The sequence below is a fragment of the Petaurus breviceps genome, unplaced genomic scaffold (assembly GCF_028583685.1).
Source record: "Petaurus breviceps papuanus isolate PSGF00001 unplaced genomic scaffold, PetGlider_PUasm1.0 91133, whole genome shotgun sequence".
NCBI classification, from domain to species: domain Eukaryota; kingdom Metazoa; phylum Chordata; class Mammalia; order Diprotodontia; family Petauridae; genus Petaurus; species Petaurus breviceps.
In genome coordinates, this window is record NW_027187419.1 from 14,993,246 (window position 1) to 15,007,629 (window position 14,384).

Genomic DNA, 14,384 nt, shown 5'->3' on the forward strand with positions numbered 1-14,384 from the left:
TAAGAGATGGGATGGAATGGCATCACTTGAACACATAGAAGGCTTAGCTTTGGTAAGGAATAAAGCCATTCCATCCTGTGAAACAGGAGTGGAGGAGATAGAGACAGAAAGCATGTGAGTGATAGGATGATAAAGAATATAGAAGAAGGTGTTCACAGCTTTACTGACTATAACCGAAGATAGGAAGAATACAATGGAACACATGCGAGTCCTACTTGGTTCAAAAGAATATATTTCATGGGCATGAATCCTACAATAAAACTACCCCCTGGAGTTCCATAATGGTAAAATGTAAAAGGAGAAAAAAGCCTGGGTTGGAAGTTAAGAAAACTAGATTCTAGGTCTAGCTTAGTTATTAACTATCTATGCAATCCTGGTTAAGTCATAAACTTCGCTAGGTCATATTTTACCAATTTCTAAAATTAAAGAGTTGGAATAAGATTATCATCTCAGGTCTCTTATTGATCTCATACTATGACTGTGGCTCTGGAGTCCTTAGGAAATTCTAAAAAATTGAAAAAAACCTGAAAATACAATCACAAATGAAATGAAACAAAAAAGGAAAGGAGGCCAAACATTTGCTTCCTAATTTATAAAATGAAGGCATTAAACTAGATCATAACATCATAGATCTAGCTCTTTCAAGAAGACCTCAGAGATCTAATCAAATGACCTAATTTTACTGAGGCCCAGAGAGGTTAAATGATTACTCAACCCAAGTCCTCTAACTCCAAAGTCAATGCTCTTTCCATGACAAATTCCTTTCAAGTTCTGTTATTTGATGATCATATAACCAATAAATATAAAAATCGATAGCTATATTATAATCAAAGTGGAAAAAAATACCCTTATGTTAAATTATGGCCCTATTAAATAATCAGATCTCTAAAGCTGGAAGGGACCTAAAAGCCATGTAGTCCAATCCCATCATATTACACGTGAGGAATCTAAGGTCCAAATCATTAGATGACTTGTTCAAAGTCACGCAGGTAGTATGCATCATTAGCACTCTGTTTCCAGAGACAGGATTTCTTCCCCTGCATCACTTGGTATATCAATGTAATGAAATTATATTGCATTATTAAAAATAAGAAATATAAATAAATATGGAAATTCTTATGTAAAGGAATGCCACATATCCACTGATTATAGTAACATAAAAACACCAGAAGAATGGAAAGAAGAAAGAATATAAGAGAATACTATGATCAAATTATTTCATCAGTATCTATATTGTGTTTAACGTAAAATATTGATACTGTGAAGCTATTAGGTTCTTATAACTTTGAATTTCTTAAGAAATTTAGCTATAAGTCAACTCCAAAAGACTCATGATGGAGAGAGATGTCTATATTCAGAGAAAGAACTAGAAAGAACAGAGTTTGAATGGAGATTGAACAAACTACCTGCTCTCTTTCTTTTTCTTGTTTGGTCTTGTTTCCTCTTTCCCATTGTTCATACAATCCTTTTTTATAACCTGACTAATGTCTAATGTGAAAGTATTTGCAGATCCTATACTTGATTGTATGCCACCATGGGGGTGGGGGGGAGGAAGGGGGAGAAAATTTGAAACTTGAGGAATTGTGGAACTGAATCTTATAAACTAAAAGTAAACAAATTAATAAAGACCAAAAAAATTTAAAAAAAAATACTTTCATACCCTTTGATCCAGCAATACCATTCCTAGGGTTATATCCCAAAGAGATCATAGAAATGGGAGAAAGACCCATATGTACTAAAATGTTTATAGCAGCTCTTTTTGTTGTGGCAAAGAATTGGAAATTAAGGGGGTGCCCATCAATTGGGGAATGGCTGAACAAGTTGTGGTATATGCATGCTATGGAATACTATTGCGCTATAACAAATGGGGAGCAGGCGGTCTTCATATTTACCTTGAGAGGCTTAAAAGAACTGATGCTGAGTGAGAAGAGTAGAACCAGGAGGAATTTGTATGCAATTACAGACACAACGTATGTGTGATGAACAACTTTGATAGACTGGACTCTTCTCAACAATGCAGGGATATAAGTCAATCCCAAAAGACACATGATGGAGAGAAAAACGTGCATCCAGAGAAAGAACTAAATTTATATCCAGGTGGAAGCAAAATACCTGATCTTTTTCGTTCTCTTATTTGATTTTATGTCCTCTTTACCGTTTTTCATTCCAGCTGGTACATTCCATCCTTATAACCTGACCATTGTATAATGTGAAAGTATTTACAGATCCTATACTTGATAATAAGCCGCCATGGGGGGGAGGAGAGGAGGGAGGGGGACAAAATGTGAAATTCAAGGAATTGTGGAATTGAATCCTGTAAACTAAAAGGAAACAAACAAATTAATAAATTAAAGTTTAATAAAAAAAAAAGAAAAATTAAAAAAAAAGAAATTTAGCTATTTAGCTCATAAAATATTTATATGTATACATACGTATATTTAGCTATCTGCACACATAAACATATATATCTATTCAGGCTTGTATGTATGTGTACACATGCATATGCATATATATACATTCATATAAAAAGATATATGCCTTTATATACATGTATATCTGCAGCACATCCATACATGAATAATGTAAATATACCATTGCACATGCACACCATATAAGCACATAAGCACATATATATCTAAACACTTATGTGCACATGCACAGAAAACCATATAAGATTAAATTGGATTTATAGTAGATATGCAAAAAAGGATCAATATTAGGGGGAAATCATATAATTAATCATATTTTTAAAAAATATAAAACCATTTTTCATCAATAATTTTTTAAAGCTGACAGTACAGAATTCATTTCAGCTAAAAAAAAAACCCCTACAACATAAATGCATATAATAGTATATTTCTAAAACCAAAAACAAACATCATATGCCAAGAGCACATACTTTCAAAAAAACCATGGGAATAAAGCAAGAATGTCTGATTTCCCAAATATTAGTTGATCTAATACTGGTAATGTTTTTAACAAAAGTTTTTAACAATAAAGGTATAAAGACAGATGCAGAAATGATAAAAGTATCACTATCTGCTGATGATATAATTGTGTACTGAGAAAATCTTAGGGATTCGACAAAGATACTAATTGAGCTAATTAATAGCTTTAGCAAAGTTTCAGGCTAAAAAATAAACCTTCAAAAATCAACTGAATTTCCATATTATAAAAATAACAAAATCCAAGAGCCAAGAGCAGAAAGGGAAATTCCATTCCAAATAATTCCATAATGCATAAACTATCCGGGATCAATCTAGTAAAGCACACAAAAAGACTTGCATACATTCAATTGTAAAGTGCTCCTTTAAGAAATATGGAGCAATTTAAATAGCTGGAGATATATTTAGTATTCATTGCTGGGCCACACCAACATAATAAAAATGATAATGCTAACAAAGTTAATTCATACTTTAATGCTCTATCAATCAAATTATACAAGGGAAACTATGATAAAATAATAACAAAATTCATTTAGAATAATAAAATATCTAGAATATCAATGATGGAAAGACATAGGAACGATGGGAAGATAGTGCTTCCAAACCTCAAATTATATTATAAAGCATCAGTCATCACAACTATCTATTACTAGTTAAAGAGAGAGCAAGAAAGGTAGATCAATGGACTAGGTTAGACAAAGGAGAATCAGAAGCAATGGAACTCAATAAGAGAATGTTCAATAAAGTAGAAAATAAAAATCACTTAGGAAAGAATTTCCTATCTGATAAAGCAGAACAATCATTTGAAAAAGGAATTTAGAATCATGCAAATAAATTCACTAAAATGTTCATATTCTTTAATCCAGAGACTCCATTACTAGGCCTATACCCTAGAAACACCAATGTGACAATTAGAAAGTATCCTTACACACCAAAATATTTACAGCAGCGCTTTTTGTCATAGAAAATAACTTGGGGGGCAGCTAGGTGGCGCAGTGAATAGAGCATCGGCCCTGGAGTCAGGAGGATCTGAGTTCAAATCCGGCCTCAGACACTTAACACAAAAACTAGCTGTGTGACCTTGGGCAAGTCACTTACCCCCAACTGCCCTACCCTCCGCCCTCCGAAAAAACAAAGCAAAAAAAAAAACCCAGAAAATAACTTGAAACAAAGTAGATGCTCAATGATTGAGAAATAGCTAAACAAACTGTGGTACAGGAATATAATGGAACTTCATTGTGCCATAAGAAATCATGAATGGGATGAATAAAAAGAAGCATAGAAAAGACACTACATGAGCTGATGTAGAGTGAAGTAAAAACAGTCAAGAAAATAATATACACAATGAACAAAACAATGTAAATATAAAGAATTACACACACACAATCAAAAATCAATATAGCAAAACTATATAGAACAAGCATGGTTCAAAAGAAGAGATATGAGAATACACTCTGTGATAGTAATGGCAATTAAAGATTCCCCTGTATTGGCTTGGTTTTCAAATTGATTGTGTTAAAACCCAGAGCTTGTTAATCCCACCTGTGGGATGGACTTGTTGATGTGAAAAGAAAGTCCTGAACTGGGAGGAGCTGGTGACATAGATTTGGAGAGACAAGCGAGAGGCGGAAGACCTTTTTGGAAGCAGCACCCACGTGGAGGCAGAGAGAGAGACTGAGAAGGATTGCTGAGGGCTACTTTGAATTGCCCTGGACTTTTGAGACCTGCCCCCGGAGCTGCGAAGGACTGAGGAGACATGGCTGTTTTGCTGGTACTTTGTCTGTCTGTTTTGATGTTGTTTTGCCAGATTTGTCCACTGGTGAAAGACAGTCCTGTTGAAGAAGTCCTGGAACCTGGCTTTTGGTTAAGAAGCCCTGAGACTGTCCTGCAGACAGAGAGTGAATACTGTCCACTGGTGAAGGACAGTGCTGTTGTTGCAGGGGTCTGGAGACTGTCCTGCAGACAGAATGAATACTGTCCACTGGTGAAGGACAGTGCTGTTGTTGCAGGGGTCTGGAGACTGTCCTGCAGACAGAGTGAATACTGTCCACTGGTGAAGGACAGTGCTGTTGTTGCAGGGGTCTGGGAACCTTTCTGTTGGTTCAGAAGCCCTGAAGAAGGATTTTCTTGTTGTATGTTTACAGAAATCCTGGGAGAGGGCTTTGCTAATGTGTTCAGGGGTTCTAGGACTGTTCTACAGACAGAGGATGAATTTATGAAGGGACTGGCAATGTATCTTATGGCCTTGCTAAGCCTTGTCTCCCCAGGAACTAAGATTGCTGAGAACTTGCCTCCTGTCAAGATGAAGAAAAGACCTCCATTTGGGTATTAAGTGCTGTGTTTAAACTTGATGTAACTCTGGGGTAGATTCAATTGTGATCCAGGGGTGGGGAACTTTTGACCTTATGTTTGGAAACTAATCTCCATTTGAGAAGAGGGACTTTGTGGTGGACTAAATTAAGGTATAGCCTAGGGGTGGAGAAGTATTTAGAACAGAGACTTTGTAATTGATCGAATGACTGGAAAGTCCTGGGGTGGGGTAGTACTTTGAGATTATTTAATCACACTTAGTAAATGCTGTATTTGGAATGATGTCATGTTTTGATCTTCTCTGTTCTTGGTTTGTCACTGAATAAAATGGAGAGCACCTATGCTGGTATTCTGAACCTTGGGAAGTTGCCTTTCCTTGGCATTATATTACACATTCCCATCCCACTCTCTTGCAAAATTGAGAAGTCTACAAGTGATGCCCCTCACATTAATTTTTCAGATTTTTTTTGACGTGATCAATTAATATTGATTTTTCCTCTTTTTTTTCTTTTGTCTTCTTAAAAAGTGTGTTATGGGATGGATGTCTGGGAATGTGAAGCAGGGGGTACTGGAGGAAACTAAGCTGATTTTTTTAAAAAGAAATCAAAAAAGACTTGCTTTCTAAAAAAATGATTCGACCTTGCAAACTCTGGGAACACATACCATGTCATTTCTTTTGGAAGGAAGGAAGGAAGGAAAGAGAGGCAATGGAGAGAGGGGGAAGGGAAAGTAGAGAATAAGAATAAGAATAGTAGGAAAGAAGGGAAAGAGAGTGAGGAAGGGATAAAATGAGAGGCTAAAGATTTGTAGATTACAGTGGAACTTCATACCTATATATTATCAATATTTTCTTTGAAAAAAAAAAAAAAAACTCGATACATTCTGGACCTGGAGAGAAGCAAGTAGCAATATACAGAATGAAATAAATTCAGTCTCAACAGACAGAAAGAGATTTGTTATTAATGTGCAAGTTACACCTAAGTTGTCTACATATAGTCAGAAGAGATTTGTTATTAATGTGCAAGTTACACCTAAGTTGTCTATATATAGTCAGACGATCAGCTGATCATCTAACCTAACCAATATCAGTGTTAGCAAAAAACAAATAAAAATCAGAAAAAAAATAAATTGTGTTATTAAAGCAATTTAATCCTCAATTAATTAAACAAATTGAAATGAAAATTTTAAAAAAGGGAAAAGAAAAAAATTACATTGACACTAACTAGATGATTTAGAGAAACTGGGTCTGCCATTCATTACCTGAGTGACCTAGGACTTAGCTTCTCTAGGTCTCATCTATAAAGTGAGTGCATTGGACTAGTTAGCCTTTTAAAGTCCATTCCAATTCTAAATCCTATAACATTAAAGTTTTTAGTTTGAAATGTCTGAAAGAATTAGTGATATCAGCATAAATGGAAAGACAAGAGAACCTTGCTTCTGATTTTGGTAGCTGGCAATGACAAACTCAGTTTAAGACACGCTGTCTTCATGTGCTAGAAATAAAAAGCTGTGGGATTTGCACAAAAGGCATAAAGAGTCTCAAACAAAAGTCAAGAATGCTTTTAACTATAGTACCATTCTTATTTTTTAGAATCTTCAAGTTATTATTTCATAACTTTAAAGAAACCATTTGATTTGTTCTAAAACCAATTGGGGAAATCAAGGAAAATTTTTCAAAATATAAACACACTACTAATAAAAACTGACAACAATTTAGCACAATCATCACATCAGAAAGCAATCAAATAATTATACACAGCTTAAATTATTACAGCATCCTCACTTACATAGAGGGTTTCTTATTTACTCAAAAATATATAAGATTAGGCAACCCACATGCAAAAATAAAATAAAAGTAAAACCAACAGAGGAGTTTTTTGTTTGTTTGTTTTGTTTTTCTAAAAAGGGCTAGCTTTGCATTGTGAACTCAAAGAGCAACAGCACCACACTGTGGAAGATTCAGTGAACAAACTCCTTATTGCACTGGTAAAAAAAAAAAAATATTATATAAGCAATAGCAATGGTACACAACACTGTAACATGGAACTACGATATCAGGAGGAATAGTAAACACAACTTTCCTCCTACTTGATTCCACTGCTTTTTTCCTTTGTAAAAAAAAAAAATCACTAAATACAGAGATCCTGTATCTCCAGATTTATATTTATTGCCTTTTTCAATTTGTTCCCTAAATATTGTACCATTCACTACTATCTTAATGATCATCCTAGAATTCAGGCAAACAAAAAAACTCATACCTATTTACAGAAATGAAATTTCTATTTTATAATCTTTTAGCACTTCTCTTCTCTTAGTGATCTCATCAGTCCCCTAATTTCTCTCTTGAGCTCCAGGCCTACATCACCAATTGCATAAAGGACACTTTAACCTAGTTAGAAAATTCACAATCATAGTTGAAGCCCTCATCACTTCCCTCTGAACAGGGGACTGGAATAAGAACTGAACTTGTGATTTCATTAGGACAGGGACTTCCTGAGAAAGGAAATTATTTTTATTAATGTAAGACAGCACCTTCTCAACAACTTGTCTTAAGAGACTGCATGACTCAGAGATTACAGGACTTGCCCAATGTTACACAGTGTGCATAAGAAACAGGATTTGAACTTAGGTTTTTAAGACTTCCAAAATGGTTCACTAAATATCACTCCCCTTCTCTCTTTGTACGCACTTACCGTATACATGATGTTCCAATGATCTTGGGTTTGTTTTACTCTATTAGAGTTTAAAAATGCATTAAAACTTTTTGTGAGCAAGGAACTGTTGCACTTGTGTCTTTATATCATAAGAGTACTTTGAGACACAGTAGGCACTTTAAAAATGCTTGCTGCTGTTGACTCTTTCCATGATTATTAGTAGCCGGCAACAGGAAACAGGCTAACTGCTTCCATTCTCTACTCTTTCCAATCCAACCTGCACACAGTTACCAAAATAATCTTCCTAAGGTATGAGTCTGACCATACCATGACCCTTCTCAGAAAGCACTAGTGGCTTCCTACTGCCTCTAGAATAACACCTCTAGCATTTAAAACCCGTCTCAGTTTAGGTCCAGCCTACCTTTCCAGACATTTTACAAAAGACTTCTCTCATGCAATTTTCTTCCAACCACACTGGCCTGCCTACTGTTGCCTGAATTCATCATTTTACCCTGTGGCTCAGCACCATTTTTTTCTCAAGTTTAAAATGTATTTAATCCTTTCCTCGAAATTTCTTTCTGGAAGCTGAGTTTTCTTTCTATGGGGCAAATATTATTTTTATCCCCAAAGAAAGAGAGGAAGCCAAGAAAAATGAACTATAGGTCAAAATTACTAAAGAATATTAACGTGAGAATATTCAACAAATACTACCAAAGATGCTACAGTGTTCAAAATTATTCAGATTGGAAATACATTAAAAATATGCAAATAGTTTTTAAATTGAGAAACTATAAAGGTAATATATAATATTAATAAATATTTATGAGTCTTCCATGATTATATCAACAGACATAGGAAAAGACTTCAACAAGATACCTAAATATGTTAAAATATTAAAAAGAATGGGAACAAAAAGATATTATCCTGAATATAATAAACTGTATCATTCTAAAATCAATAATCAGTCATTTTTTAACAAAGAAACACTAAATGATTTTCCAGAAATATCAGTGTTAAAGCTAGGATGTTCTTATGATATCTAGATGATACTGTAGGGCCTTACAAAAAATACACCTCTAGATGAAGTTATGCAAGCTGGGAAAGTTAAGAGCCAGGAATCAGTAACTATTTCTCAGATATACACAGTAAGATGAACAACAAAATTTAATTCTGGAATTGGCCCTGAATTTAATGGAAGAAGAGAGTAGGTTAGATAGGATTAGTCAAATCAAGTCAACAAGCATTGATTAGGAAAATTGTACAGTGCTTTCAGTGACTCTTAAATTTCTCCCTGAAACATATGTCCTTTTTTCAACATTAATATTCTTCCAGCTACATGGCTGCAAATAATGGAATATTATCTTTTCAAAGAATTAAGACTACAAGTCTCCCAAAGGGCAATACCAAAAGGTATGATGGGCATATTACAAATCAATGAAACAGCAAGTATTTTTAAGCACCTATGTGCCAGACATTGTGATAAGTGGTGGGGATACAAATTCAAGAAAAGAAACAATCCATACCCACACAAAGAACTGCAGTCAGAAGCAACATAAGAAACATTATCAAACATAGGCATGAATGGAAAAGGTGAGCTGGTTGAAGGTTAAAGCTGCTCAGCCATGTGCTCCACTGGTACTCACAAAACATTAAAAGAGAATGGACCAGGCAACTAGGTGGCGCAGTGAATAGAGCACTGGCCCTGGAGTCAGGAGGACCTGAGTTCAAATATGGCCTCGGATACTTGACACACTTACTAGCCATGTGACTTTGGGCAAGTCACTTAACCCCAACTGCCCTCCAAAAAGCAAAAAAAAAAAAAAGAGAGAGAGAGTGGACACCTCTGCTGTGGAGATGTACAGAAGGATATGTACGAAAGAGGCACCAGATAAGGCAGGCACAGATGGTGCTGGTACATACCGACAGTAATGAGATCGCAGTACAAAGAACTGAAATAACTTCTTGTTTAAACTTAGTATGGGGAAAGAAAATAAATGCTGCTAAGACTGCAATCAATCGTCATCTAATATTTGATCAGCTAAGAGGAAATGTATATAAATACAAATGGACTTTTTTTTTTTCCTCCTCAGAGGTACAATAATCACTTTTTGAGAAACTGTTCTGCTGGAATTTATTTTCTGCTCTATCAAAATTTTTGCACAGGCTAGGAAGCAAAAGCACAGTTTTATAGATTTAAAATAACTATGCTGAACTTTTTTCTCCAAGATCACTCAACTGAAAGCATTGAATAAGTAAATTGTACTACAAAAATGGAATATTACCTGGTAAAGTTGTCTTCATGATATCAATTCCAACCTGTAGCTTAGGCTCAGCAGCAAGAACTGCATAGTCTCCTTGATGTGAGATATTAAAGTTAAAATCTGGATGAGTATTGAATGAGTCATTTACAAGGACTGGTTTCCCTTTTGAAGTTCTTTGCAAGAGTATGTTATTCCAAGGAATGTTCAATTTTTCTGCAATTAATTTCCTCATCATCAGTCGACCTACCTGCAAATTTAATGATATTGTAAAAAAGTATATGATAATGTCTAATGAACAATTATATCAAATGCCCCCGCCCAAATATTGGTATTTTGTTATTAAAATGCTATCTGCTAGGATAGGTGGCACAGTGGACACAGCATTGGGAGTGGAATCAGGAAGACCTGAGTTCAAATTCATCTTCAAACACTTAATAGCTATGTGATCCTGGGCAAATCATTTAACCTCTGCCTGCCTCAGTTTACTTATCTGTAAAATAAGGTTAATAATAGCACCTATTTCACAAGTTTGTTGTATCAAATGAGATATTTGCATAGCACTTTGCTAACTTTAACACTCTAAATAAATGCTATTATTATCATTAATAAACATTTCACATTACTAACAAAGCTAAAGACGTAAAGGTAGAAAACACTAAGTATAATCATGAATTTTATGAGATAACTTCCATAACATTCTATTTTCTATCACTGAATTGTTTGTAATAAGTAAGATGATTCTGGTATTCTTTGCTTTCATTTTAGTCATTTGTTTTTAAACAACCAAAAAATATTTATTCATGTATCAGAAATATAAGTAAATAACCAGGTAATTAAAAGTAACAAAGGAGAATTATTTTGAAGATACATTATTGTATCAAAATACCTTATTTTTTACTTTGTATTAAAATTTTCTATTTATTATTTTAAAATATTCAATTTAAAAATGTGATGCCACTAGAAATGTGATTTCCCTTCAACATGGTTAGGCAAAATAAGATAATTATAATTATACTTTAGATTGTCAAACCTAAAGAGAGAAAAAAACATTAAAGAACTGAAATGTGCCTGTCAGAAAAATATATCAATTACTATATCCATATTAACTCAGTTATACTGCACTGACCGAACAGGCTGATTTTTTTCTTTATGAAAAGAAGCACTGCACTGCTCGATAATAATTTTCATTGATCATTCTCAATACTAAACCAAGTTTTCTGGAGAGATCTCTTTCTAAATTGAAAAACTTCTTCGGCTTTTACACATTAATTTTATTACAAGATACTTCCTGCCAAGAAGTAGGACAAAAAAGTCATTAAACAATGGAAAATTATTCATCTATGAAAACAGAATGTGGTAACCATATTATAGCTGCCATAAAACCAATTAGAATTTTTTTATGTAATGAACATTTTAAAAATGATACACAAATATATGACAAAATAAATTTTACAGATTTTAAATCAAAGGGTTTCCATCATCCACCTAGGGCTAATACTTCAAGGGTTAGCTATACAATGAAGAAAAAAAGTTCTGAAACATTTGACTAGCAATAAATGTTAATCATAATGATTTAATACAATATGACTGCCAAGCTTATGAAAACTAACAGACATAGTAACAGGATAGGATAAAAGACATATCCAATATTACACACTTTATATAGGATTAGGGATTTAGAAAATTTAGAGGTTATTTGGTTCAATATGTTCAGATAGAGAATTGAGGCTCAGAGAGTTTAAGGGATTTTCCCAAGGTCACACGAGTATTAGGTGAAATAGCCAAGATTCAAACCAAAGTCCTTTGACTCCAAATGTCCACTTAGGACAGCACCATATACAGTTTGAAAAGTACTATCTTTCAAAGTTCATTATTAACTAAAAGGTATCATCCACAATCCCTCATTCTCACACATCCAATCACTTGACAAATTTTATCTTTAAAAAAAAAATTGGGGGGCAGCTAGGTCTCGAAGTGAATAGAGCACTGGCCCTGGAGTCAGGAGAACCTGAGTTAAAATCTGGCCTCAGACACTTAACACTTACTAGCCGTGTGACCTTGGCCAAGTCACTTAACCTCAATTGCCCTGCCTTCCCCCTCCAAAAAGCCAAAAAAAAAAAAATTTCTACATCTCTTCCCCTCTTCTTTTCCCTCAGTCACCATCCTAGTCCAAGACCCCATCACCTCTTGCTGGGACTATTTCGATAGCCTCCAAATCGGTCTCCGTCCTTGGAATCTCCCCCATTTTATAGTAAACTCCTGGAGTAGAGGGGCTGTCTTTTGCCTCTTACTATATGCCCAGTGCTTAACTCAGTGCCAGCAGCACAACAGGCACTTAATAAATGTTTATTGATTGATTCCATGCAACCTTCCACAAAGCTACCAAACTAAATTCCTGAAATGCAGGTGTGACCACATTCCTTCTACCTCAGTAAACCCCAATAGCTCCCTATTTCCTCCAGGATCAAATATAAACTCCTGTTTGGCATTTAATGCTCTTTATAACCTGGTCCCATCCTAACTTTTCCAGCCTTAATATACATTCCTTCCCTCCACAACTCCCACACTGTAAGGCCCAATCAAAATGGCCTTTCTGCTGTTCTTTGTACAGGACATTCCATAGAGCAAAGAAATGGTTTCACCGATACTAATACTAATCCAGACTTTTTGGCTAGGTCTGTATTTTAATTTGAAAAACTAAAAGCAAGATAACCTCAGCCTTTACCCCTAGGTTTCTAAATCATTCCTTCCTCCTCAGAGGCCCCTCTTTGGACCCTACAAATAGCTCTAGCAGCATGTGCTGGGCAGGTCTTTTAAGGGCACTAGGGGGTGTTTGGCATCCTTGCTGCCCGAAGTACAAAAAGACACAACCAAGTGAGAATTAATGCTAGAGGTTATTACTAAGCTCCGAAACCTGTAGGGAATGTCTCTAGAATTCTAGACTTAGTATGACTAGTTGCCATGCAAGGCAGAGAGGTAACCTTCCTCGGGAACCGAAACTATCTTGTATTTACTTTTCTGCCTTATATGTTCCTCCTTCCCCCTAACCCGCAATGTAAGCTCCATGAGGTCAGAGATCATTTCCTTTCTGTCCACGTATCCTCAGTACATAGCAGCAATGCTTAATAAACATTTGTCTAATTGAAGCTCCGCCAATTCTACCAAGCTGGGAAGGCTTCAATCACAGCCCTCAACAGTTCTCCAAGGACCCGCCTAACTAAGTTTCAGATGCTTATGCCTAGAGACCTGGCCACCAGGTGACGAGTTGTTTTTCCCCCCTTTGTGTAACAGCATGAGCCAATGAGAAATAAAAGCCTGAGAACTCTGAGGCAGAGGTAACAGGAGGTATGCTACCCTTCCGGGAGCAGGGAGGAGGAACTGTCCAAGTCAACGGGCTCTGAAACAACCTGGAGCTTCTGGGAATCAAGTAAGAGGCAAAAGGAAAAAGGACGTCAGGAAAAGCAGTGAGTATAACGGAAAGCTCTGGATTTAATACTCCCCTAGGCAAGCCCCTGGCCTCAGTTTCCTCATCTGTTAAATAGGGTTGCACTAGGTGATTTTTACAGTCTTTTTCAGCACTGAATCCGAGGGCTGCAGGTGCTTAATCAATGACTTTTGGGTGATAACGACAGGCGGCCTCTTGATCTAGCTGCTCCAGGAACTGGAAGGTCAGCCAACATTTTGGCGTCCTCCAGCTGGTCCCTGGGCTTCGGACGGTGGGGAGAGCTGGGTTGGGGGGTGGGAGGGGGCTCTAATTTGGGGGCCCATCGCACCCCACACCGACTCAGTGTCTAAAGAGCAAAGATTCGTCGGTACCATGGCTGCCTTGGCGTCCCGAGCAAAGACGAACTGGCCAATGCGATCCTTCTCCTCTGGCTGCACGGCCCGCGCCGCCAGGAGCCACTCTGACCGGCTGGGGCGCCAGGAGGCGCACGGAAAAGCCCAACGCACGCCTTCCATGGGGAGAAGCGAGCACGAAGCCCGAGCGCAGGGAACCATTCGTTGCGGGGCACGCACGCACGCTCACGCACGCACGGCCCCACAGCCTCCTCTCCGAACGTCAGCGTAAAGACTTTTATTATGCTCAGCCTCAGCCCCTCCCCGGAGCAGCGTGTCCTGCGGGGGCGTGACGTCAACTCGTACTCCTAACCTTGCCCTCCTCCAAAGGAAAACAGCTGGAAGCAGGGGGTGGAGCCAAGAGGAAACAGTTGCTG

At 36.6% G+C, this 14,384-nt stretch overlaps 1 protein-coding gene across 1 annotated transcript in view; it reads right to left on the reverse strand.

Annotated features, from left to right (window-relative positions):
• AASDHPPT (aminoadipate-semialdehyde dehydrogenase-phosphopantetheinyl transferase) overlaps positions 1–14,264 on the reverse strand; it is a 33,641-nt gene extending 19,377 nt beyond the window's left edge. The window contains exons 1-2 of the mRNA XM_069080418.1: positions 13,987–14,264; positions 10,192–10,417 (exon numbers count right to left, since the gene is read on the reverse strand). Coding sequence (XP_068936519.1) covers positions 10,192–10,417; positions 13,987–14,169 — 409 coding nt within the window. The 5' untranslated portion in view covers positions 14,170–14,264. The remainder of the gene's footprint in view (positions 1–10,191; positions 10,418–13,986) is intronic.
• Between the last annotated feature and the right edge of the window lie 120 nt (positions 14,265–14,384).